This window comes from Siphateles boraxobius, unplaced genomic scaffold (genome assembly GCF_051911475.1).
Source record: "Siphateles boraxobius isolate OS27281-9 unplaced genomic scaffold, OSU_SipBor_1 8, whole genome shotgun sequence".
Taxonomy (NCBI): domain Eukaryota; kingdom Metazoa; phylum Chordata; class Actinopteri; order Cypriniformes; family Leuciscidae; genus Siphateles; species Siphateles boraxobius.
This window is the reverse complement of record NW_027509208.1, coordinates 4,664,414-4,690,104: the sequence shown is the minus strand read 5'-3', so window position 1 is coordinate 4,690,104 and position 25,691 is coordinate 4,664,414. Positions and strand designations below refer to the sequence as shown.

Sequence of the window (25,691 nt, the reverse complement as noted above, 5' to 3'; positions counted from 1 at the left end):
CCTGTGTAGCTCGGCTCGCAGGGTAACAAGCTTCTTCCTTAAGATGCAGCGCAGCTCTGCCAGTGGCCCGCGCTCCTCTTCACCAGCTTCCTTGTACTTCTTCTTGTACTGCTTCTTTAGGGTTTTCAGCTCTATTCTGATGTTATGGATTTCGACTGCCCTTTGGATTTTGGTGTACTGCTTCGTTACTCCTTTCACCTCCTCCACACCAAACCTCTCAACCACCATGCTCACTATGAGGGTCGTCATAGTTTGCAGCCTCCTCTCTGCATCACCTTTGGCCGTTGCTTCCAGCACATTATCCACATCTTCATCAAACATCTGCCACTCGGCTGTTTTACATGCTTGAGGCCACCTGATCCTCCTCTTCTCGGGCTGCATGACTGGGGGACAGTTTGCACCACATGGAGGCTCTGGGCTCTATGGGGTGCTTCCGGGCCTTGCTCCTCCTCTGACTCACCAGGCACTAGGCCTGTGCATTGTGGTGCTTGCCGTTGCTCCAGAAATTTTATCAGTGATTGATGGATCTTCAAGCCTCTCGCATTTTTGAAAATATTTCCACACAGACAAACCATGCTCGTAGTCCGTTTTACTCTGTTGTTGGTCGATAACCTTAGGTCCGTCCGACTGGGGTTCTCTTTCTCCCCCCCGCTCGGGCTACCCTGGGGGTATTGTTCATTTAATTTTTCCGTAGCTAGCTTTGGGTTCCTCTTCACAGACGCTGCGTCTAGGGGTGCTAGTAAACTGTAAACAGTTCTTGCAGTATTGACAAATGATGGCTTTGGAAAGTACACTATGCTTTGACGTGTCCAGTTTAGACAGCCTCAAGCTGTTGTCATGTAGACAGTATTACCTTTGGATGGTGAAACTCTGTGGGTGAAAAATTAACCCTTTTAATAAGTGGTACTTTAATGAATTGCTACACTATAAATAATTGATTGCTAATGTGATTGTCAAAGTTTGCTAATGTGATGATTTCTTAAAGGTACAGCAAGCGCTTTCTTAGAATCATTGCTGAACACTCTTGATACTTGGAGTCAATTTAAACAAACACACCCATCCCTTCACGCGCAACGCAAGAGTGCATATCTCTTTATCATAGCAGAAGTGAACAAAATATAGCTTTGCGAAAAATAAAGTGAAGATGATGAACGAACGACAAGGAAGAAAAAAAAATAAACATACAGTACATGAGTAAATACAAGCAAGAGTTCATTGTTAGTCACCAGCAGTACAGCAGCTCCAGAATTGACACTCATAACCAATGTTACTCGCGTATGGAGCAGGATCAACGCAACCTTGGCGTCCATTTTCTGGCCTTTCCGCTGAGGTCTCTCCAGCGCTATAAAGCTTTTCTAATATCAATGTATGTCCTAAAGCTCTTGCCTGATCATAATCCTTATTTTTCCAGTGATATTCCTCCCTTTTCTCTTTCTGTTGTGGTGCACAGTCTGATTCACTTTCAACAGCGTTATTCAGAAATCGCTTACTGCACCTTTATGCGCGTTTCTTAACAAACTGATGGAGGAGTTGAAATAGTTTGGTGCGGTTATCGGCAGCATGCCATAGACATTTTGTGTAACTTAGTACAAAAACAAACCTTCTGAATCTTCTAATACTTTCACAGGCATGCTAATATCGATTGAGCCATATTACACCTCACAGTCAGTTAAAAGGATTAAAACCTGCTTACCTTTCTGGATTGCTTCAACAGATACATCACACTTCAGAGCTGATGGCAAGTAGTCTTTAACTGCAAAAAAAAACCCTACTGAAATATGTGTCTAAGTTAAAAAACTGGCAGTTGTGGTTATAATTCTCGTCGCCAACCCTAATGAGGTTCACAAACAAATAGTGGTTGTTTCCAGTGAGCTAATGCTTTCAATTGCAGCCCATTATTCAATCAGCTCTGTTGGGACTGTAAGTCACAGGCAATGTCATATTTATGCAAAACATGGATGTCAGCCTCATCGTCTCATAGGCTGTTATTATCATTATGTGAGGCGTAAGTGTGCCAAATTAATGAACGCTGCCTCTTGCCGTCTAGAACGTTGACAGCCACCTAATGATGAGGTGCTGTCTACCTGTAAGCTATGGTGTAATTATTATCTCCAACAGAGCACACTCTCACGCTCACACACCGTGGAGAATGATGGTGTAGAAACCTATTCGCAAAAACACAATCACACAGCTTCTGTTCCCCTTCTCTGGTTTTATTTGCTGATGTGTAAAAAGGTCCACAGGGCAACTCTGAGTTTTATTCTGCAAGGATCCACAGTGGAGCAGAGTTCAGAAGTTCAGAGAAACAGGGACTATTCAGGATAAGGTTTGCAAATACTGTACTAAACTCCTCAAACAGGATTAGGTGTGTATTTTGCAGTCTTGGCAGATTCTCGGATGCACTTTGCTGTAGTAGTGGAGCGATATTTTAATTCTTTATACCTACTTACAATTAACGCAATGTCTTAGACCAAGATGTCTTAGAAACACCGTAGTGAATGATTGCTATATAAAACAGTTGTATGTAGACAATGTTCTTTGGGTTTAAAAGATACCCATTGCTAATTGTTTCCCACTTAAACCTCTGAATACATTCAGCCAATTAAAGCTGTCTCACGCCATCACATGCATTTGGTACAGGCAATTAATCTGTGCTATAACTCAAACAGTGGAAGAAACAACATCAGTTACAATTATCATGATATAGTCATGATAAGGAGAGATAATGACTTTGCGGGTGGTTATGCTGCAATATATTTGCTAATCATAACATGCGTTATGAATCTTTCTCCCTTGACAAAGACTCTCTTGGGGAGTGAGATTCCAATTTACAGCCTGCAAATAAAGCTGAGTTCAGACTGGACAGTAGCAGCAGCCCTTTGGATTCGGTGTAGAACTAGACTTCTACACTGAATCAATGTCAATTTAGACAATGCTTTCTGAAGAAAATTTGAGTAGTGCTGGCCTGTGTAAAATCAAATGCTCTTTCAAGGAAAGTTAGTTAACTCAGCAGTCATATCTGCAACGCCTCCAGACAGCTATTTCGGGCAATATCAGCTCCTATCTAATTGAATGAGGAAATAGCGCAATCTCAAAAACCACAAGCCAAACTCACTTTTAAATAACATTTCATATCAGCAACAAAATACTGTCCCATAAAAAAAACATTTCCGATTTGTCCAGCCAATGCGCATGTGCAGTCCTAAGTGCGCATCTCAAGACACTGCATTTCCATCGCAGAAGCTAAATAGAGTGGTGCAGGTATGACATCACTTTGTAGGCAAAAACGTGGAAATGAGTTAGCATTTTAGCACTTCCAGTTCCATCGTCCCGAAGTCCATGGGTTTATGGTTAAATGGCTGAAATTAGGTCGATGGTGAAGTTCAAGACACTTTCACATTTTATTCTACGACATAAAATACATCAATATTACTCCACTCGTGATTTTTTTAACAGCAAAGCTGTTACAGATCTTGAAAAAGGCGGTTGCTAACAATTGGCTTAATGGGACTACAGAGGCTTAGGCACTAATTATGCCTCATTATGCTTATAAATGTGCTCTTATAAACTATTCTAGCTTAAACGTTCTGGGAAAATGTTTTTAGATAAAAACTGAAAGAGTTGTCGGAAGCTTAGTGATGGTGAAGTTGAAGTCGAGTGACCGTGATGTAATTAATTTACAGCCTTACAGTTCAATGCAGGCGAACAATGCAGGCATTTAGGCTTTACAATTCATAAAAGTTGTGTTCATCTGTGATGATTATCTTGCTGGACAAAACATGTAAGTATCATAAACTTTTGTTGATCCCAGAGCTTGTTTTTTTTGCAATAACCAAAAAGTCTATGGAAAAATCTTGTTGTGTTTTTCTTGAGGGAACCAGTGTGATGCTAACTGCAGCTTGGCCTACAATGTGACGTCATACCTGTACCACTTGACGATTCACTTTTATTTAAAAGGCGGGACTTATTCCACCATATTGGGTTATTGCAGTTTCTCCCATTCATAGTAATACCAGTGAACCGTCTTAGTATAGTCTTTGGCTATGGAGGTTGCCAGGGTGTTGCTAAAAAAGTGGGGTTTTATAGCATGTAAAAATAACAGTTAAAGTAATCTCTTTTTAACAAGCTGCACAGATTCAGGTCTGATGAAGAGCATTTACTCTTATATTTATTCACTTAGCAGACACCAAAATTAGCAGAATGTATTTAGCAGAAACAACACCCCCACCACACAAATAATGTTTTCTCTTAAGTCTGTATCTGTATTTGGTGTAATCTGGCACAATTTGAGGTACAGTACCAATTCATGTTTGTTGGACAAACGGTGCAGCAGGTCAAGTCAGGTGCCAGAGTTTAATACTTTATTAAGGTTAGGAGTTTGGCCAAATGAGCATAAACAGGATCAGTTATACTTTCCTTAGCAAGCACCACTAATAATAATACTGGTGTTCTAAAAAGTCTGAAAACATTTTTTTTTTTTTTTCAATTATAGCACATTTGCACGCTCAGAGTATCAGGTGAGATATTACAGCCAAGTACAATAATATATTAAAAACAGATGCTGTACTATTTGTATTAAACCCATGGATGGCTGCTCACATATTACCCATTCACATCACATTTATCTTAAGAATCTTTTTTTACTGTTGGGCCTAATACTTCATTGCCCAAAATTTTCAGTACACCAAACTTGTTATATAGAAAAAACTGGTTTTGTGAGCTAAAGCAAAAAAACTTTTTTATTGAGCACTGCTGATACATTTGCATAAAACCCACATTTTTTTACAACACATGTTGTAGTACGTTCGTGTGTGCGCGTTAAAACAATCACACGGCAAGAGTGTGCCTGAAGGTCTAATCTGTTTTCTTCAAAAATAATTAATAACCCTACATAAGAAAAGAGCAAAAAGTTGTGTGTGGAAACCATCAACTGTGAGGCCGCACATACATACACGTGCAAAACACTCTGTCAGCACACATGCGACGTTTTCAATTCAGACTCCGGCCCGTCATGATTATTAGCACAGGCTAGCGTGACCAAACAGCCAAAGTAATGTAATTACACCCGTGTCACCGAGCTTCAGAGAGAGAGAGAGAGAGAGAGAGAGAGAGAGAAATGGGAAGGTGATTTGAGTCTTTTGCCAACGGGAAGAAATCCTAAACAAACAATGTCTGAATAGGCTAATTATAACTAATATTTGAGATCTGGATTTGGTGCCAATGTCCCTTTAATATTCCATTTCATTCATTAAGATTGACTACTTTCATTTGTTGACTGATTTGTCTCCAAAACACAGACGGACACACATGACCCCTTCATGTCAGTCTGTGTCCACACGTACTCCTCAAAGCCATTTTCTAACGACAGCTAGGGCGCTGTTGAAGGTCAACTGTCCTGGGTGTGATCCTCGGTAGGACAGGAGCAAGGACCCGGCCTGAGCACTGTGGCCGGCCTGGTGGAGGTCACGAGCGGCCTTCTCCACATCCCAAACTCCCTGAGCCAGCATGTGAGAGACCAGTGAAGAATACAGAGCTGTGTCCACACAACCGATCAACATCCCAGCATTCAACAGCAAAGACAGGAGCTCAGAGTCACACACCTCCTCAGTCACCTACAGAGACGGAAATATAGGAGAAAGAGAAAGAAAGAGCAGAGAGAGAAATAAGCCAGGAGAGGGAGGAAAAAAAATCAATTTCAATAAACACTTTAGTGCGACAAACAATCTGTGTGCGAGCAAACCTCCCACTTCACACAAACACCACACAAAATATTGTATTTTCCACCACATATGAACAAGTAATTGTTATAACTATACTTTACCTTTACCAAGTGTTAATATGGACATTATCCCAACACAACAAAAGTCCTATTAATTTATTACTGTTACTTTTTCACCCGTTTTTACAACTTCCTCTTACTGAATTGGAAAATACATACATTTCAAATTATGCATTATATACATATATAAACAGTACCACTCAAAAGTGTCAGTAAAGACTTGCATTTAAAAAAAAAAATGCAGTTCTTTTGAACTTTAGTCATTCAACAAATGCATTAAAAAATGGTTTCCACAAAAATATCAGTTTGGATTCCACTAAATCAGCATAGTAGAATGATTTCTAAAGGATCATGTGACTGAAGACTGGAGTAATGATGCAGAAAATTCAGCTTTGCATCACAGGAATAAATTACAATTTAAAATATATTGAAGTAGAGAACAGTCATTTTAAGCTGTAATAATATTTCACAAATTTACTAGTTTTTCTGTATTTTTGATCAAATAAATGCAGCCTTAGTGAGTACAAAATGCTTCTTGCAAAAATATCACACAATCTAATCGATTGTCAACCTTGTTACTAGATATTTTACCAATTTATGTCATAAACTTTTCTATGAAATCTTAAAATGCCAACCATGTAACCACAATTTATTGATGATTCAAATGTGGATAATTGTAGAAATAGGAGAATTAAATTATTTTTGTAATAAAATAGAATTTGAGCAAGAAACTTGCAATGTCCAATTAAACTGTAAAACTCTTTACAGTTTGAGTTCTAAAAGCATCATTATATTCCAAAGCATATACAAATATAAATTTCCCTACAATTAATTAATGAACCCTACTCTATTATGTACACATCTGAGACAATATTACAAAAAACACAGTAAAAATCACCTTATCAAACCAATAACCCTGTAGAAAAGTTGTTCGACTAATAAACAGACTAAATCTTTCCACCTCAGATTAGAGTTTATAGACTTGCCTTTCGCCTGGGAACACTACTGTATATTCTCTTTATCAGTGTTATCTAGTGGCCATGTTGCACTTGCATGTCTGAAGGAGGTCACATGCGATATAAATGAGCTCAGAGAGAGATGTCCCACCCCTTCTGCGACCCCCAGCCTGCTCAAAGAAACCAGGAGCACCTCTCGCGTCTTTTCAGCATAAATTATTCAACTGCCGGCTTTAGAGGTAGAGAACACAGAGAAGCGGTACTGTAAGAGTCAGCACACTGGAAAATCAATTATGTGCTAAATTTGATTTAAGGCAAACGCAAGCCAAGAGATATGATGCCCTTTGACTGCGTGTGTGCATGCTTCCTCATATTAAATGTGACGTGACATTAATAGTGGATATAAAATACTCAAATGCAGTTTACATGTACTGTTCTGACCTCACACAAAGATTTCTAATGCCTATGGAAAGAGTTCAGGTTGACATACATACACAGACAGTAAGGATGTAACAACATTTATGTCACAAAAATGTTCTAATGTTGTCATTTAGGTCTATAAATGAAAGGGAAGAGTAGAGTAACCGAGAAGGTAGGTAATCAGAGCTGTTGGAGTGATATGGACACTACAATTACACACAATATCAATGATCTCAGCCACTTTCATCCATACACGCCTGGTTTTCATTTGTGTGCGTTTCTGTGAAAAAGCCAGTCCACTTTCATTATTAACTTTGGGATACATGAAGCACATTACACTGGTCAGATCTTTAAAAGCTGCTTTTAATCATTCATGTGTGATGGATGATTCATGAGGCATGGGTGATTGACCCTGTTCAAAATGATCTACAACTGTCCTCGTATCACTCCAGTGTTGTAGCCGAGTCCAGTCAACTCGAGTCTAAGTGAGTCAGAGTCCACATGCTCCCAATTCCAAGACAAGACCAACACCATGAAAGCACAATTTCCATGATTATAGCCTTGACCCTCTTCTGGTCTCTTTCTTCACTCATAATAAAATAATTTCAAATCAAATCAATGTTTCAGGTCTCTTATTTACTGGCTTTGCTGTTGGGTTTTAATTTTTGACAATGACTGATTATTCATTATCCCTTTGCTATATTTTATAGCATTGTGAGACTCCCTCATGAACACAATTTTCAGAAAAACTATTCAGAATGGATATAATAATATTTTGAAGTAAAAAGCACATTTTAATAGGGACTATACATCTGAAAGCAAAACCGCTTTGAGGGCCATACTTGAGCTATTAGTGGTCCTTTTATTAGCACAAGTAAATGAGTTTGAAATGAGCATCATCTGGAGAGAGTGAATTACACAGACATGGTTAACGTTGGTAAGCGAGCTTCTCGGAACAGTCTGTAAGACTTCGGCCACACAAAGGATCTGCACTGGTTTATCATCCAAAACACACAGCTTTAATAAGCAATAGAGCTGCAAGACAACTCAAATGGCTCACTCAACTCATTCAGACTCAAAGGTGCATTTTACCCAGAGTTCAACATGTTCAGACCACAGCAATGAAAAGAACCTTCTAATGCATAATCAGCTAGAGTATGTCAATTGATCATTTTTGACATGTTTAGTCTTATTTGGGCTCCTTTTTCTTGTGTATGTGAGGGTGAATTTCTCCTCCACCCCCTCAAAGCTTCATGCAGTTTTTCACTCTTATTTCTTCTTTCCAGCCATGATGTCTGTGGAGAGCCGTCAGAGACAGCACAGACGGAGCTAAAAGGTCGAAGAACAGCAAGTGCAATGTGTGTGTGTGTGTGAGAGAGAGTGAGAGAGAGAGAGAGAGAAAGACAGAAAGAGAGAGAGAGAGACAGAAAGAAAGAGTGTGTTGGAGAAATTGAGAGAGGATGATAAAAGGAGGGTGGGACGAAAATAAGAGGATGAAGGAAAAAAAAGAAGAGCACGGAGAGAGTCGGAGCAAAAATGTCGAGCGTTGAACTGTGAAGAAAAATCGGCCAGCTGTAGAAACCACTTCATAAAGAGGGAGAAAAACAAAGAGAAAAAAAAAACAGCATGATGGGGGTTAGAGAGAGAGAGAGAGAGAGAGAGAGAGAGAGAGAGAGAGAGAGAGAGAGAGAGAGAGAGAGAGAGAGAGAGAGAGAGAGAGAGAGAGAGAGCTGGCACAGGGCACACTATAATGTTTCAAATGCATGTTGATGAAAAAAATGATGTGGCTTGTGAAAAATCATGTGAATTTTTCATCATTCGAAAGGAATGAAGATGTGAATATGTGAGAGCAGTAATGTGCTGTTGAGATATTCTACTCATCACCTCCTTCCAACAGATAGACGAGAGCAATCCCTCGTTCTCCTTGATTGGAACTCCATTTAGAGAGAGAGAGAGAGAGAGAGAGAGAGAGAGAGAGAGAGAGAGAGAGAGAGAGAGAGAGAGAGAGAGAGAGAGAGAGAGAGAGAGAGAGAGAGAGAGAGAGAGAGAGAGAGAGAGAGAGAGAGAGAGAGAGAGAAGATTCGCAAATAGCAATCACTTATAAAGTCTCATATACCGTATTTTCAAGATATGTCAAAATTTCATTGAGAGAAAAAAAAGAGAAGTTGTAAAATACAGGTAAATAAAACAAAACGTTTACAAACATTCTAAGCTTTATACATGTATTTTAATTGCCCTCACTACACAAATTCATTTAAATTTAATCATACACAGAACAAGAATGAAAATTGCAAATATAAAATATAAATGCATTCTTTATAAGCAACATTTATTATAAACAACAAGCCTAAATGAATTTTAACTCAATTACCGGAGTGCTGTAAATGTGCTATACATATAAAGTTGACGTGCCTTAATTTGCAGAAAAAGCACTTATTGTTTTAAAATTGAATGCGAGGAGAGATAAAACCTGAAACACACAAGATAAAACATTTCTGTACGAACACACAGACCAGTAATGAGTACTTTACCATCGTTTACCAAATTCAAAAACAAAGATAATTAATGATTTCTGTTGCTTTGACAAGTTAAAATATATTTGATCTGCAGCGTTTTTCTACTTTAGGGGGAAGGAATGAAGTGACGAAGGAATAAATTAAGTAAAGAAGGAAGTAGGGAAAGAAAGAAGTAAATGGGATGGATGGATCAATGCATGTACGAATGAATGGATGGATGACAGAATACAGGCCAGTCAGGAGTTTTTGGCATAGCAGCGAGTGTGTGTCAGAAAGGGAGAATGAAAAAGACAGTAGATCTGTGAAATTCCTCTCCTCAGGACAGACCAGCACAGGGAGAGAGATAAATGAACAGAATGAGGAGACGGCATACAGATGGCATCAGAGCGTTTACTATATACAGCTACAGGTGGGAGAGCAGACATGTATCTCCACCTTCTTTCATGGCAATTCTTCAAAAATTTGGTGTTGCATTATTAATACATACTTCAAGCAGTGCTTATTGAACCACTACAGCTGGCAACAATACAGCATTATTTAATACACTACTTTTTTTTTTGCAGTAGCACTTTCTTCAGTCGCCCCCTGCACTAAGAGGAGCACCAGTGGAAGCGTGAGGAGGTGAACAAATGCTTTCTCGTCACTGCCATAAACATTTCCTCAGGAGACCCCCTTCTCTTTGTGCTATATTAATGAATAAAATAATAATAATAATAATAATTATAACAATTATTATTATAATATCAAATACAAATTCGTTAAAGAGTGAAGAATAACTGAATAATTATCATCATCTTCTTAATAATTTGTTTTAGAATATATTTTATCTTACATTTTTACTAAAGAATGACAAATAATTGAATACAATAATAATAATAATAAATAATGTGTACTTTATATAATACAATTTCATTGAAGAATGAAGAAAAAATTAATGATATAATCATCATCTTTTTATTAATAATATTTGTATTTTATTTTAGAATATATTTTTATCTAACAATTTTATTGAAGAGATAATAAATAGAATAACAACACTATTTAAAAAATAAAATAATAATACTACTATTTGTTTTATAAATACTACTACTACTATTTTTTTAATAAATAATAATAATAATAATAATAATATAGTGTTAACTGTAAAGAATTAATACTAAGGATACGCAATAGTTAAAATTATTTACATTATTTACTCACCCTCAAGTCATTCCAAACCTGTAAGGCCTTTTCTCTTTTTCAGAACAGAAAAGAAGATTTAATAAATAAAATAAAATAGTGATTTATTTGTTGAAATAAAGTCAATGGGATCCAATGCTGTTAGGACACTCTGTTTGTAAATTCTTCAAAATATCTCTTTCTACATATTTTCTGCAGAAGAAAGAAAGTCAAACAGGTTTGGACCAACATTGTCATTATTAGGAACTGACATCACTAGGAAAGAAGAAAAAGTCAATTTACCTCTGCCTTTGAAAATGCCAAAAGTGAACTTCTCAAGCTGAACAAACAATATTTGATTGAGGCTGAATATATTGCTGCACAACAATCAGTGGTCCGAAACATCAATTGCTGTCAACAAATGAAAATAAAATGTTTTGATTTTTGTTATGGGGAAATGTCCTTTAAAGGCCCCAGCGGTGAGGTTAATGAAGCGACTTTGATCACACTGGAACTCAGAAACACACGCACACACACACACACACAGCACCATAAATATTTCAGACCATAATCGTATAAAATCCTAGATAAAGGTAAACCCATCGATCCAGAAAAAAATGCCTGTGCTCTCTAGGGGTGTCTGTCGTTTACATCCAAGTGCGTGTGTGGTTGCATGTGAAGACTAAAAGTTTACTGTTTCATATCATTTCTTAGTACTATTTTTCTTTATTCATTTTCATCATTTCATGATGTATTTTGTGAAGTCAGAGTCTGTTGTACATGTGTGCTGAGTAGAGATATGGGATGAGTTATATTTTGCTTAGAGGTATGTGTGCAATGTAACGCGTTCACTGAGCAAAGATGTTCCAATGACGATGATGCATTAAATGTGTACATGTTCTTTACAAGGAAAGGAATGTTTCAAGTGATGCAAATGTACCACTAATGTATACACAGAGGGATAGTGGATTGTACCATGTGTAAGCATGAGGTATACATTACATTTTTAAACATAAGCAACATGTTTTTCTACCTTACAAGGAAGTTGAAAAGTCGCTCAGTGGTGTATATAAGCTCAATCTTACTGTACCACCCCAGAGAAACATAAAGGCATGATGGGGTGAGAGGAAGGAGAAATAGAGGCATGAGGGGGTGAGGGAGGAGAAACCATTTACAGCTGGCATGATGGGGTGAGAGAATGGAGAAATGGGGAACAGAGAAATCTGGAATGAAGACTTCTCATATAGCCTTATTCTAATATGTATGTTTCTCTCTGTCTGTCACATGATACATATTAAATAGAGATCTCTTGGGAAAAGTAACTGGTGTAGCTTCCGTGATTCAACAATAATGGGAAAAGTATGATTTTCAAATCTACACGTTTGTTAGTGGCACTGTATCTGAGCGAGATGAACTGAATAAAACCATAAATGTGCACACAAACACAAACATGTTTGTTTTTATATTTACTACTGTTTTTTATATTGATCAAATGATATATTCTATCCACTAACCCAACCCTCTTTTCATTAAGACATTATGTATTTAGTTGTTTAATAAGGCATTTTTTGTGGGGACTGTTGGTAAGTGATTTCAGTTTTGTTTGGACATTTGGTTCACACAAATAAAAAAGCACATTAGCACAGTCTATTTACAAATACACATAATGCTCACTAATATCTGCTAATGCACACATGGAATGCGGGAAGAGCTTGTAGAAAATGGATGTTTTTTTTTTCTTTTTGTGCTGGTTCTCAGTTGCAGTGCAGTTTTAATTTGAATAACGGAGGGTGTTTGCCATCTCATAAATGATGCATGCTTGGCTTTTCTTTTATCATTTAAATCATAAAGCTGGTTTGCATCAGGACAGAGTGGGACGAGGAGCAGGTCCAAAACACCGCTGGATCTCTGCAGTCCCTCTCAGAGCGGCCCTGCCGAATACGCCAAGCAGTTTTATTTTTACAGAGGAGGAGGTGGATGAGAAATATCTAACCACACACTATTACCAACATATTGGAGTTCAGCAACAATCTAATAAGATGTAAATCAGAAAAAGTAAAACTGAGGGGAGGTAAAAGAGAGATTCACACTCACAGAGACCAAAGGATCACTGACTAGAATCGCCAATTTTGTCCTAAAATCGCCTACTTATGAGGAGACCATCTGACAGAGGGAAAAATCAAGTTTATTTTGAGTTCACCTGTTTAATTGACCGAGGAGTTGCGCTACAAATAATCTCTCAATTTGAAGGACAACTTTTAAATTTTTCTGTCATGTGCTATTTTTATCTGTCAGTAAAATACTGTAACACTTGATATTTTCATTTGTCACTCTAACATGAACATAAGTAGCAAAAGCTTTTTTTAGTCCTACCAAGCACTGAGTTGCAGCTTCTTGGACTTATTTTATTTTGCTTTCTGTGAATTAACAAGGATCAATAATTTTACAGCATTTATGAATCTAGAATGTTTATTTCTACAGACATACATTTTTTTAGCATCTGTTAATGTATTATGAACAAACATGAATTAACAATGAACAACTGTTTCATGAATATAATGAAGGTATTGTTTATTGTTAATGATACCTAATGCATTAACTAATTTTAACAAATTGCAATTTATTCTTTCCAATTCCTATTAAAATCTCTTTACATTGGTAATGTTGCTGAAGTAAATATACTACCATTCAAAATTTTGGGGTCTGTAAAATTTTTGAATATTTTTTAAAGTCTCATATGCTTTCCAAGGCTGCATTTATTTGATCAAAAATACAGTAAAAACTGTAATATTGTGAAATAATATTACAATATTTATTTTTTCATTACATTTTAAAATCTAAAGATATATGAAGGTTCAAGTGTTAAAGCGCCTACAATTTTCCAGAGAAATAGCTGCTGGGAGATTTTGCTGAATGTTGGCATGCCCGGAGATGGAAAGTGGAAAAGAAAGGCCGTTTTAAAAATACCACCTATAGCAAAGTGATTCGGCAGAACTGTCGACTACTGTCCCTTTCTTTCATGTCCTCTTACTTCACATTACAGGCCCATTCATTCACATTTCCTGAACTGTGATTTCTTGAAAAGACCAGGTCTAGCCACACAATGGAGCGAGCCAACTCCAGCAGAGAAGAAAATGAAGGAGTGATTGTCTTAATAGTAGACTCCTTACAGCTCGGGTCAAACCTTCACATTCTGACCAAGTCTGACATGCGCACTTGTTGACGCTGGAGCCATGCTAATCCACACGCATTCTCACAACAATAAACACATTTTTTTTCTTAGTATTCTTCTGCTTCTTATTCTTTTTTTTCCTCCTCCTTCTGTTCGAGTCTATGGACGTAGAACCACTTGCGGGAAAATTATGCAGTTTGGCACACAGATCGAGAACAGTTTGAACTATAACCACAGCAAATTTGGAGTCTCTTACTCTTTGGCTCAATCCCAATTCACCCCCTCTGTTTTGCGCGTTCGCGTCTAGGGGTAGGGTGTCCCGATTCTTGTTGTGAAAGAGGGGTAGGGCGAAGGGTTAGGGCTACTGTACATAGCCCTCGAAAGGGACATTTTTCAGAGGCACACTCCGAACAGAGGGCTATGAGAAAGTTCCCAGAATACATTGCGAATCACCGGCGAGATGGCTTCGCAAATGGCTAAACAATTAAATTTAGCCCCAGATGACACCACCCTGCACTTTATTTACTCTTATAATAATAATAAAGTCATTTAAATTAAGAAATTGCATTATAAATTACCTTTCCGAAACAGAAAAGACATACATTTTGAGGAAGGAGCGTTATAATCATCATGTTTTCTCAGAGGTAAGAGCAGCGGCGCTCATTGTCAGTCGTTGTCATGGAGAAATCCTGTAAAAACTCGTCGTTTCCGTAACGTCAGAGCGATCATCGATGACTGATGACGTATCGGGTTCATGAAGGGTTGTTCCATTTCGTAGGGGAATATTTCAACCCCTTGGCCCTTGTAACTCTGTTTTAAGGGCCAAGGGGTACACTCGGAAACAAGGGGTAGGGGCAAGGGGTGAAATGGGATTGAGCCATTGTCTCAAGTGGCACCAACTGTCCAAGGTTGCAATTACATTTACGCTAATAACCTTTAAACCATCATTTTCCATCATGAAAATGTCTCCTACTTTTTCGAACTCGTCCTAGACGGTAAGTCCTATTATCACCAAAATTGGCTCAGATCATCTGCAGACCGTGCTGGCAAATAGTTATTAAAAGCTTTTTGATAAACCCAATCGTTTTCAAATTATGCCGGAACGGATTTGAAAAAGAGCATGTCGAGATGGATGCAAGGCTATATCTCCACAACGCTTTAGCATATTGAGACCCATCTTGATACATCTCATCACAAGCATGACCTAAAACTCAGGTACTCAGATATGAAAAATGTATTATCTGAGTTGAAACTTATTCAGTGCAGCATACAGTGTCAAATTATATAACATTTCATCATGTCAACCATTTTGGCAATTGGACATTTAGAATTTTGTCATAAAATGCTTCATTGTACGAACGCATTAGCGTATTGTCACAAAACTCGGTATGTGTCATCAGCATCATGCCCCGAAGGTACTCAGTGCCACTTTGTGGTCAAAGATTACAATGAAATTTCAAAAAAGGCTAATAGCCAATCATAGCAATTATGACATACTTGGTCGAAATTGCTGCCATACATTTTGAACTTCTTTGTAAACCTATTTTTTTAAACTCCTTCAAGACCACTGGTCAAATTATTATTATTTTTATTTTACCAAAATCGGCTCAGATCATATTCCAGGCAACAGCGCAACCTATTGGTCAAAGGTCATAAGCAATTAAATCATATTTCAAGTGATTCTAGTTATGTTTTTTTACCCATTTTGGCTAAAAAGTTCTAAAAATGTTTAATTATTTATTGTTACAGTTCGTCTAAGCCATGCTTGCATAACTTATGCCTTTTTTGTGCCCCTTAATTACTACTTGCAGCTATATTTGAAGCTTTTGTTTTGTCAATTAAACAGCGTTGTCTGTGCGAATGCTTTACAAGATATTTCAATAACATGACTGACATTGTTCTCACAAACAAATAGATACATGCAGCACATGACTAGCAAAATTAATAACGGACCACTCAATTATTGACGAAAAAATATATAATAAAACACAATAACCTACGTAATCACTTCATAATTTCCCTCTTATTTTTGACTGTTATTCTTAATTAAACAAAATAATCTCCATAAAAAACAACCTCATCACAGAGAATAATAAAATCAAAGCCATGCATAGTCAACATGATTTATATTCTGGAGCAATAAGTCCATTATAAAACACAAGCTTATTATGAGCAGGAACAATGCACATCAGATCGTCCAATACAAACAAAGACAGAGCGGGCGGTATGTAATTGCTCTCGGTACAGAAAGCCAATTGAATGGCACTGATGAGTCTATTCAGAAATAATTGGTGAGGAAAAAGGAATAACCGGTGGTGAGGTGTGCCCAAAGACGTCTGGAGAAGACTGAGCTGGAGGAGTCAAAGATGAATGATACTTGATTACTTTTGTGAAGATGACACATGCTGCCACTCATTCCTGTGTAATGACATCACTGGCTGGAAGTCCTTGCTCAAACACGTACGCAACACAAGCATGAAAGGGTTGAAAAGAATTAAGATTTAGTTTGAAATGAATTATTCAGCAAGTTAATGTGGTTGAACATCGGCTGTGGTTTTAAGCTTGCCAGAGGAGAGCGTAAATGAATTAAGGCCAAAACAATAATAAAAGAAAATCTAACATAACGACAGCGCGAAATGATCTTCTGAGAATGCAGCAAAATGTCAAGCATTCATAAGCAACAGTTTGAAAGGGGAAACGAGGACACAGTGTGTGTTCACGTGTGTGTCTCTGTGTGTGTGCATGTGTGTGTGTGTGTGGAGGCTGGAGTATGGCAGAAGGGTTACTAAATAAATCAATGTCTGGAGCGTTCAGAGGGGACTGCCTATGTGAAGCAAACTCTCTCTACGACTGAATCCAGATTGTGTTGATAGATTACAACATGATACACTTACTGGTTAAAATATAGATACAAGAAATACAAATGAGATTTAGTTTGATTAATTAATTGTCATACAAATAAATGTGATTAATGGTACATTCATCAAATATTATACAACAAATTAATAAATAAAAAATATTTAATATAAGGTTTTTCAAACTAATAATGCACAGAAATAGAATGATAAACAATATTTTATATAAAATACACTTTAGTCCTAATAATATTTTAAATAATAAGTAATATTTTAATTCTTTGCATACATATTTTTTATATTTCTTTTGGGGGACCACTTTGGTCTTAAAAAAATATTACTTAAAGTATTACTATTTAGAAATATTTTAAATATTTCAAATATTTTTCTTGGGAGTCTGCTTTAGTATTATCAATATTTAAAAGAATAAGTCATATTTTAAATATTTACAAATGCTTAAAAATATTTCTATAGGGTCCACTTTAATCTTAGTCTTTCCATTCATACTAATGTTTTTGGGACCCAGAAAACCTGATTATTATATTATAGTAAAATATCATTGTCGAAAAAAAATTATGTACTAGTAATATATATCTGTCCCAAACTTTGGTGCATTATTTTAAGGCAGTCACTACTATAGCAGTCAAATAATACTAAATTGTTTATAAATGTTTTTAAATAATGGTAAAAAAGTGAAACCTTGAGTGCTATCGATTACTTCATAATGCACCAATGCACTGTAAATAAACAAAAAAAAGCTAATTTCATTGCATTTGCAAAAAAAAAATCAACTTTTCCTTATGGGGACCAAAAAATGTTCCCACAAGATCAAAAATGGGGTATTTTTTGGGGAGAAAAAGCACACGTACACACACACCTTGTTGCCAAAAAAAAGCCAACAATATACCCAAATTCACCTATTTCTTTCTTTCTGGCTTTTCTCCATCTCTCTGCCAGGTTTGTAGATGAAAGAACATCACCCTTGCCCCGAGAGAAAGAGATTACCCTCATTTTAAGTGAGATTCTCTCAGTTTCATGGCTTTATCTGATCTAGAGTCATTGAGAATGTGAGCTCTAATTGATCCTTCTGAGACTCAGCTTATCCAGTCGGTTCCCTAGTCAGTTTTTGGGTTCTGATGAATTTTTAGGTGAACTCTAACAGCATCGCGGTGAGCTGTGGTGGAAGCGTAGCAGTTCAAGCTGTGCTCTATGATCAGGCTATGATAAGGGACCTTGTTAAAAACAAACTTCCGTCACTCATTCTGAACAGTGAGATCCTTCCGAGAGATATGCAAGTGCACTCAGCCACAAGTTTTGGAAGAATTTCGCATATTTTCTGTACGTTCCATTCACTTCCTATGGGAGGTCATTTTTGACGACGAAGAGTGTGACCATTTAGACCATTTTTGTTTTTGCATAGCCAGTGCCACAAAAGTCAACAAATTTCATACCATTCCAATGAAGTTATAATTTTTTAAATATTCAAAATGTAAATTTTTTCTTTCAAAGGTGACCAAAGAGCACCAGAGGGTTAAATGCAATAGTAACTGACCTGGCTTGGTCCTCATTGTTTCACAGTGACTTGGTGGATCAATTTGCTGAATACTTACACTTGTTGATGTGTAAATGAAGGCTATCCTTTTAAGCTCAGAAAGACTGTTTTAGCATCATACTTCTAATAAATGTCATTTTTGGTAAAATGTGATTTCTCATAATATCACCCATAATAAAATGTAAAAAAAAAAAAAAAAGTAGTTTCAGTTAAAGAGTGTAATACTCCCAGCACTTTTACCATATTTAATTTAGCAGATTTTCCTTATGATTACAGCAAAAAAGAAAAGTATGGAGATTCATTGTTGAGACTTCCCACTATTGTGCAGCTGAGCAAAGCATTTAACCCTTGGCTGATACCAGGGAATTGCAGAAATTAGTGTGGAGTAAGTTGCTTTAGATTAAAAGCATGTACAAAATGCAAATTAATCAAATCATGTTTCCGAAGGTCTTTGGAAAGAGCCTACGTGTTTGGTTTTAATGTGCAGCCATTGCTTATCTGGCCCTCTAGCAGACCTGAGAGGATAAATTAAGTAATGGTGCTGTGAGGGCTTGGCTTTTATCTGACCTGCAGTCAGTGAGAGATAGAGGTTACGGTCAGATGCAAGCTTGCTCTGATCACTCATATCTGATTCACAGTCACTTCTGGTGTCAACAGTCGGTTTAGTTTAATTGAACACACATTACTAGTGACAGCGGTGGCTGGTTGACAAGAATACACCCTTGACCGCTAGATTTGTCCTGCAATGGATCATGAATGACCTCCTTTTTTCATTATTGCTATTAACACAGGAATAGTTAAATCATTTAACCTGGGGGTCACCTTTAGAAAATGCAGGGTGACCATGGGCCAATGAATAAAAATGGTCTGGTCAGACTTTAAAAGACTCTCCAATCTGTGAACTTCTCAACTATGTTCCCTTCACTAAAACCTTTTATAATTAAATCTGATTAATTTATCGATTAATTCTATTTAAAATAGATTTACACCACACTGCAAGTGAACAATGTGGCTACATCACTCTCATTATAATCAATACAACAGTGTTATTGGTAATTGAAACTAAAAAAAGAAATGTTATGGCAACAACCTGAAATAAGTTTAAGTAGTACTAAAATTACAAACTAAAAATTAAATAAAAATAGTTATTTAGTAATATATATATATATATTTAAATTCCCAAGCTTAAACTAATATATAAATATAAAAGCTCATTCAAAATATTAGTACTATAACAGCCTCAGTTGATTAAAACAGGGTTCCGCTTTAACTGGTAAGAGTCTGGAAGTCACAACACCATGGTTTAGATTCCCAGAAAACATAGGACAATTTATGAAGCTAATCTATCGAATTCTCAAAAGAAGTCCACATTGTGGTTCCTGGGCCATCTGCAACATTGTGGGGCCTACGAGAGAGAACACAGTCAGAATGAGACTTACATCAGTAATGTTTTTTATCTGATCCTGGGTAAGTTTGCGCAGATGCTCGTCCTCGCTCTCGGTCATCAATTTCAGAGCAGGCAGCTTTAGACCGGCGTCCAACAACTGAGAGCAAATGTTCCCAATGCACTAAAAGAGAATGGAAGTGAAGTGTGAATGTCACGCCTCAACATGGCAGAGCCAAACTCACTAAACTAACACTGACAGGAAAAGCACATGCCGTCAATGTTTGGTGACGATGACACCCACAACACTCTTACCTGTGGGTTAAGTTTGTGTTTGGTCAGGTAAAGAGAGCGGCACATGGTTAGAATCTCATTCCCGATGTTGATTTGGGAAAAGCTGGAGGGGTGTGTTAGCAGGGCGGATGAGAGACACACCCAGGGGTTCTGCTCTGTCTCAAGCCTGTGTAGAGAGACAAATGTGTTTAAAGGTGTTCAGAAGACCACACACACACACACACACACACACACACACACACACACACACACACACACACACACACACACACACACACACACACACACACACAGACACACACACACACACACACACACACACACACACACACACACACACAGACACACACACACACACACACACACACACACACACACACACACACACACACACACACACACACACACACACACACACACACACACACAGCGAGTGCTAAACATGCAATGACATGGAAAGCGAATCATGAAAGTTCATGTGGTACCGTGAAACTTTTAATAGAAAAGGATCTGCATAATGAAAAAGAAATCCAATCATAATTATCATGGCATATTACATGCGTGCAGCTATAAAACAGCGCATATGCTAATCTCCTGACTTCTTATGAGAGATGAGAGGAGCTTTCTAACAAACTCCACTGCCGACTGAGATAAACACATATAATCATAATCAATCGCACACACGCTAATTCGTCTTATAATTGAAGTTGGCCTTTCATACACTGAATGCTCTCCACAGTTTTTGTAGATGATTACAAAATTCACAGTTACAGTGAAAATGAGGAACCTGGAAACCTAAATTACATTCATTACAGTAGTTAACGGATACATGGATTGGTCATGAAAACTTCCTTAAATTAACATTTTATTAAAAAATGCAAAATCTTCTTATATTCTCATTCTCATGTTGTTTTTAAACCCATATGCTGCCATTTTTCCCCGAGTAACACAAAAGGAGAATTTTGAAGAATCCTCACATGGATCTTCTCTATAAAACAACCATTTGAAATATAAAAGCACAATAAAAGTTGCCATAAAATGGTCTATATAACTCATGCAGCGTATTCCGAGTCTTCTGAAGCCATAAACAAAAATTTAAGATGAGCTGCCAAAGCTCTCAAATCTCACAGGCACTGGCGGATGTGGTGTTTGGTTACGAGAAATGCAAAAAGCCAATTATGTTTGATATTAGTGACATCCAATCTGTGCCATTACCATATTTGATTTTGATGTATTAAAATCAAACAAAAATATCGTATGACTTTAGAAGATTTGGATCATATCATATGAGTCATATAGACCACTTTTTTGTCATTTTTTTGGAACTCAACAGCTCATGGTCACTGTAAAAAAAAAAAAATGAGATGATTTGACAAAATTCTTTTATATTTATATTTTATATATATATATAAAGTCAGGAACGATATTAGTGGGAGTGAATAATGACATCATTTTCTGTCTTTTACTACATGAATATAGATGCAATCAGAACTTCAATATCAGTTCTTGTTAAGAGAATAATTAAATAAAAAAATATTTAATGTATGAAGTCTTCATTTAGCAGAACCTTTACTTGCAGTCTTAAAGGGATAGTTCACCAAAAAATACAAATTCTGTCATCATGTACTCAACCTTGTTTCGTTCTAAACCAGTATGATCTCCTGCAGAACACAAAAAAAGATTTTTTGAAGATTGTTGATAACCAAAAAGTTTTGGTGACCACTGATTTCCATTGTATGAACTAAAAAAAATATTCTTCGTTCATATTTCACAGAATAAAGAAAGTCATACAGGGTTGAAACAACATGAGAGTGAGTAAATTATGATAGAATTTGTATTTTTTAGTGAACTATCCCTTTAAGACTTTGCAAGCAAAGGTTCTGCTAAATGAAAACTTCAGAGGGGAAAAACTCTGAAGCATTAGAGATACTTTAAAACGATTATGGTGTGGCCAGTATCATGTATCCTCTAAGAAAGAGCTGCCACCCAGAGCTCTGTGGTGTCGATTTTTCCATTAGGATGGCCTTTTCCGGGACTTACTAAAGCAAGACAGAATGAAGAGCGACAACACAGGTGTTCAGGAGACAGCAAATGTGCAAATCTTAAGTGAAGATACACACTGTGTGATCACACATGGTACACATGGTCACACATGAATGTCTGTGAACCCTGAGCAAATGAATGTATAGTCAATCTCTCCTTTATCCCTTGTACATTTGGCCTTTATCCCACTCACATTTTGTTTAAATGCCAAAGAGCATAATGACAAACACAAACAAACTCACACGGACACATTAACACACACACAAACGCTCTGTATTCTTCTCTGAGAATGTTAATTCAAAACACTTCATGAAAACAAAAAGCCTAAAGCTATTTGAAAGCGTGGCACAATGCATAATCAGCCAGCTTATATTCTCTGTTTCTGTCCATTGATCCGGATACGGAACGGCTCTCTGATCATCAGCACACATTCTGGCAGCCTCGACTAACCTCAAAAACTCATTCAGTTATATAATACACAACAATTTCCCTCAATCAAACCTGCGATCCCACTTAATGGTCTAAAAACAGTCTAATTCAAAGACATCTAATAAGAAAACAGCTTGCTTTAAATACCTGTATATATATTGAAGGGGAAAAAATGTGCTGAAAGATTTAAAGACTTAAAAAGCATATTATTTTTGGGGAAAAAACTGTGGCAAATTGATTTCCGTCTCTCAAGTCTCTTTAAAATACTTGTTTCTGATTGGTCAATCATGGCATTCTGTGGTCAGATATTTAGTATAATGACTGCTAAACTGTATATCTGACAGCTGTCCCTGGCAACCAATCTCTTACATGTTTTTCTTATCACTCTGCAGTCTCTTTCTCAGATAATAAAATATTTAAACTCATCGATTAGTAGGATAATGTACTTTCAGCTGGTTATTATTTTAAAATAAACTCCTGCAGGATAATATCAGGTCTAATCTGGTCCTGATCATCCTGTTAGACCAAAGTCTCACCTGCTCTTGTCAGTCATTGGTGGCCATGCCTGTAGGAGGAGAATAAGGTGTTGAAACTCCTCCCATTTTTTGCTGGACTCCAACAGCTCCAGAAACAAGGAGTTTCGCTTTTCCTCATTCTCGACATCTTTCATCTCACACTGAGAGAGAGAGAGAGAGAGAGAGAGAGAGAGAGAGAGAGAGAGAGAGAGAGAGAGAGAGAGAGAGAGAGAGAGAGAGAGAGAGAGAGAGAGAGAGAGAGAGAGAGAGAGAGATATGTGTTTTGAAAGGGAAACAAAGATGTATATAATTAAAACAAAGGGAAAAAGAATAAGGAGCTGTTCAGTCATTTATTCTATTTGAAGGACAATTCAGAATGCTAAATTGCCATGGTTTCCCTCTGGAATTTTTAATGAGTTTTTTTCTTTTTATTTGAGTAAAATCTGTGGTTAACATTACTTGAGGATACTTTCACATATCATATAATGTTTATACAACACAAGTTACGAACACCCTTACTTCAAATGTGAAAAAAATAAAACAAGAAAAAAAAAGTTTCATCTCTTCAGTACACCCGACTCATTTTTTATCGGGTTCAGGTCGAGGAACTTTGTTTGTTTTGGATCATTGTCCTGATGGAAGACCCAACCACGGCCCATTATAAGATTTCTAGCAGAAGCCGTCGACACACGTCCTCTAGCCGACAGAATTGAAACCACAACGTGGAACTTCTTCATTGTTGCTCTGATCGTGGAAATGGGGATTTCCAATGTTTTAGCTATTTTTGACAGTCACTTTTTATTTTGAGAAGCTCAACAATCGTTTTCTGCACATCAGAACTATTTTCTTTGGTTTTACTCATTGTGATGAACGATTAAGGGAATTTGGCCTTTGTGTTTCCTTATATTTATACTGAAACAAGAAACAAGAAGTAATAACTGGACAATTTAATGCTCCTAGTCACCCTGGTGTGCTAAACATTTTTTAAATATGAATGGGAATATACTAGGGATAAACGATACTGTGGTATCGTGTACTCGTACTTATTAAAATGCTCAGATAACAACAACAACCGATACCACGCAGCATGTGTACAGTGTTAGTGTCCAGACAAAGAAACACCGACAACAGAGAGTATAATGGGGATAAAAAAGGCAGTCTGTGAAGTAAATTTAGTGGAATAAATATTAAAAGAAAATTAGTGACGGCTATATAGCTGGTGTGCGCAAGCTGAAAAGCAAGCATAGAATGGATTGAGCGAGCATCCCTTTTTAATAGGCATCAGTCTATGATCAGGAAAGTTTGTAGATCAGTCGGACGTCAATGGCAAAGAAAGTAAAACGAGGCATGTATTATTAACGTTAACTGACGGGGGGGGGCACTATACTTCAGAGATATTTTACTCATAAGAATTTCTAGGGTGTGCCAATAATTGTGGCTAACATGCATTGGAGAAAAAAACATTTATTTCATAATGTGAGTTCCCCCCTCACTTTCAACTGTTTTACTTAAATGAGAGGTTAGAATTTTGTGAATTTTTAAAGTGAAACATCAAAAGGATAATGCAATTTACATTTATTTTCACAGCTGCCTTTGCTCATATTTAACAAGGGTGCCAATATTAGTGGAGGGCACTGTGCTCATTAAAACTTCCTGAGGAAATCTATGGCTTGAAAACACTAATTCTCTCCCTGATTTTTGGACTGCAAACAGCTATATACCAAGTGCAACTCTGAAATGCATGACCATACAGTAAATATGCAAATCTTTGAGACTGAAGGCAGAAGATAAAGTATTTGGCTTATCAGCTAATCATAAGCTAAGACTAAATCTGTGAGAGGCAGAACATCTTTCAGGTTACAGCACTAAAAGGTAAGACATCATGTTTACAGATGGAGAGAGCTGGCAAAAGAAAGCACGGATAGCAGAAAAACTAAACATGAAAAGACAAAGAGAGCGAGATGGAAGGAGAAAGAGAGAGGGCTTGAAATGGCTAGACTGGCACTCACACATATAGAATGGAAAGACTTCTATGGCAAAAGGAGTGAATTGTCCCCTGTGGTGACTCTTATGTTCTCCTCCAAAAGAGGGAGGCGGGGAGAGAAAGTAATTAATTTCCCTTCAGTGCAACGGGAGCACAATTTAACAGCTGAGAAAATGTCTGATTTCTGAGGGGAAAACAAAAAAATTCAAAGAGCCATTCAATGGCATGGTACCAGTATGCTCCAAGAAATGACAGAAAATAGCTAAAAACTCAAGGGGGCAAAACACACATCGCAATGACTGAGGAGAAAAAAAAAATAGTTGGAGTAAAAAACTAAAGGATATGGCAAATGATTTGGTTTGCCATTGTGATGGAGGTCATAAAACACACAATATGTGTCCATATGTGTCTATACACAGGCTAGTAGCATCATGACTATTTGAACTATATATATCTATATATATCTATATATATATATATATATATATATATACACACATACACACACCACCTGTATGGAATGAATGAACAGATTGCAACAATTTCATCATATTGGCATGAATCTCTCTAATTCCCACACTTCCTTTCACTCTCTCGCTGTCTCCTGTCTCACCGTTATTCACTGATGTGAAAA

The 25,691-nt window shown here is 37.0% G+C and overlaps 1 protein-coding gene across 2 annotated transcripts in view; it reads right to left on the bottom strand.

The window, feature by feature from the left end:
- Positions 1-4,711: 4,711 nt before the first annotated feature.
- The window catches only part of nbas (NBAS subunit of NRZ tethering complex), a 181,837-nt gene continuing 160,857 nt past the window's right edge, over positions 4,712-25,691 (bottom strand). For both annotated transcript variants that reach the window (XM_077220068.1, XM_077220069.1), the window contains exons 49-52: positions 23,095-23,234; positions 20,108-20,252; positions 19,848-19,976; positions 4,712-5,612 (exon numbers count right to left, since the gene is read on the bottom strand). In XM_077220068.1, coding sequence (XP_077076183.1) covers positions 5,346-5,612; positions 19,848-19,976; positions 20,108-20,252; positions 23,095-23,234 — 681 coding nt within the window. In that variant the 3' untranslated portion in view covers positions 4,712-5,345. The remainder of the gene's footprint in view (positions 5,613-19,847; positions 19,977-20,107; positions 20,253-23,094; positions 23,235-25,691) is intronic.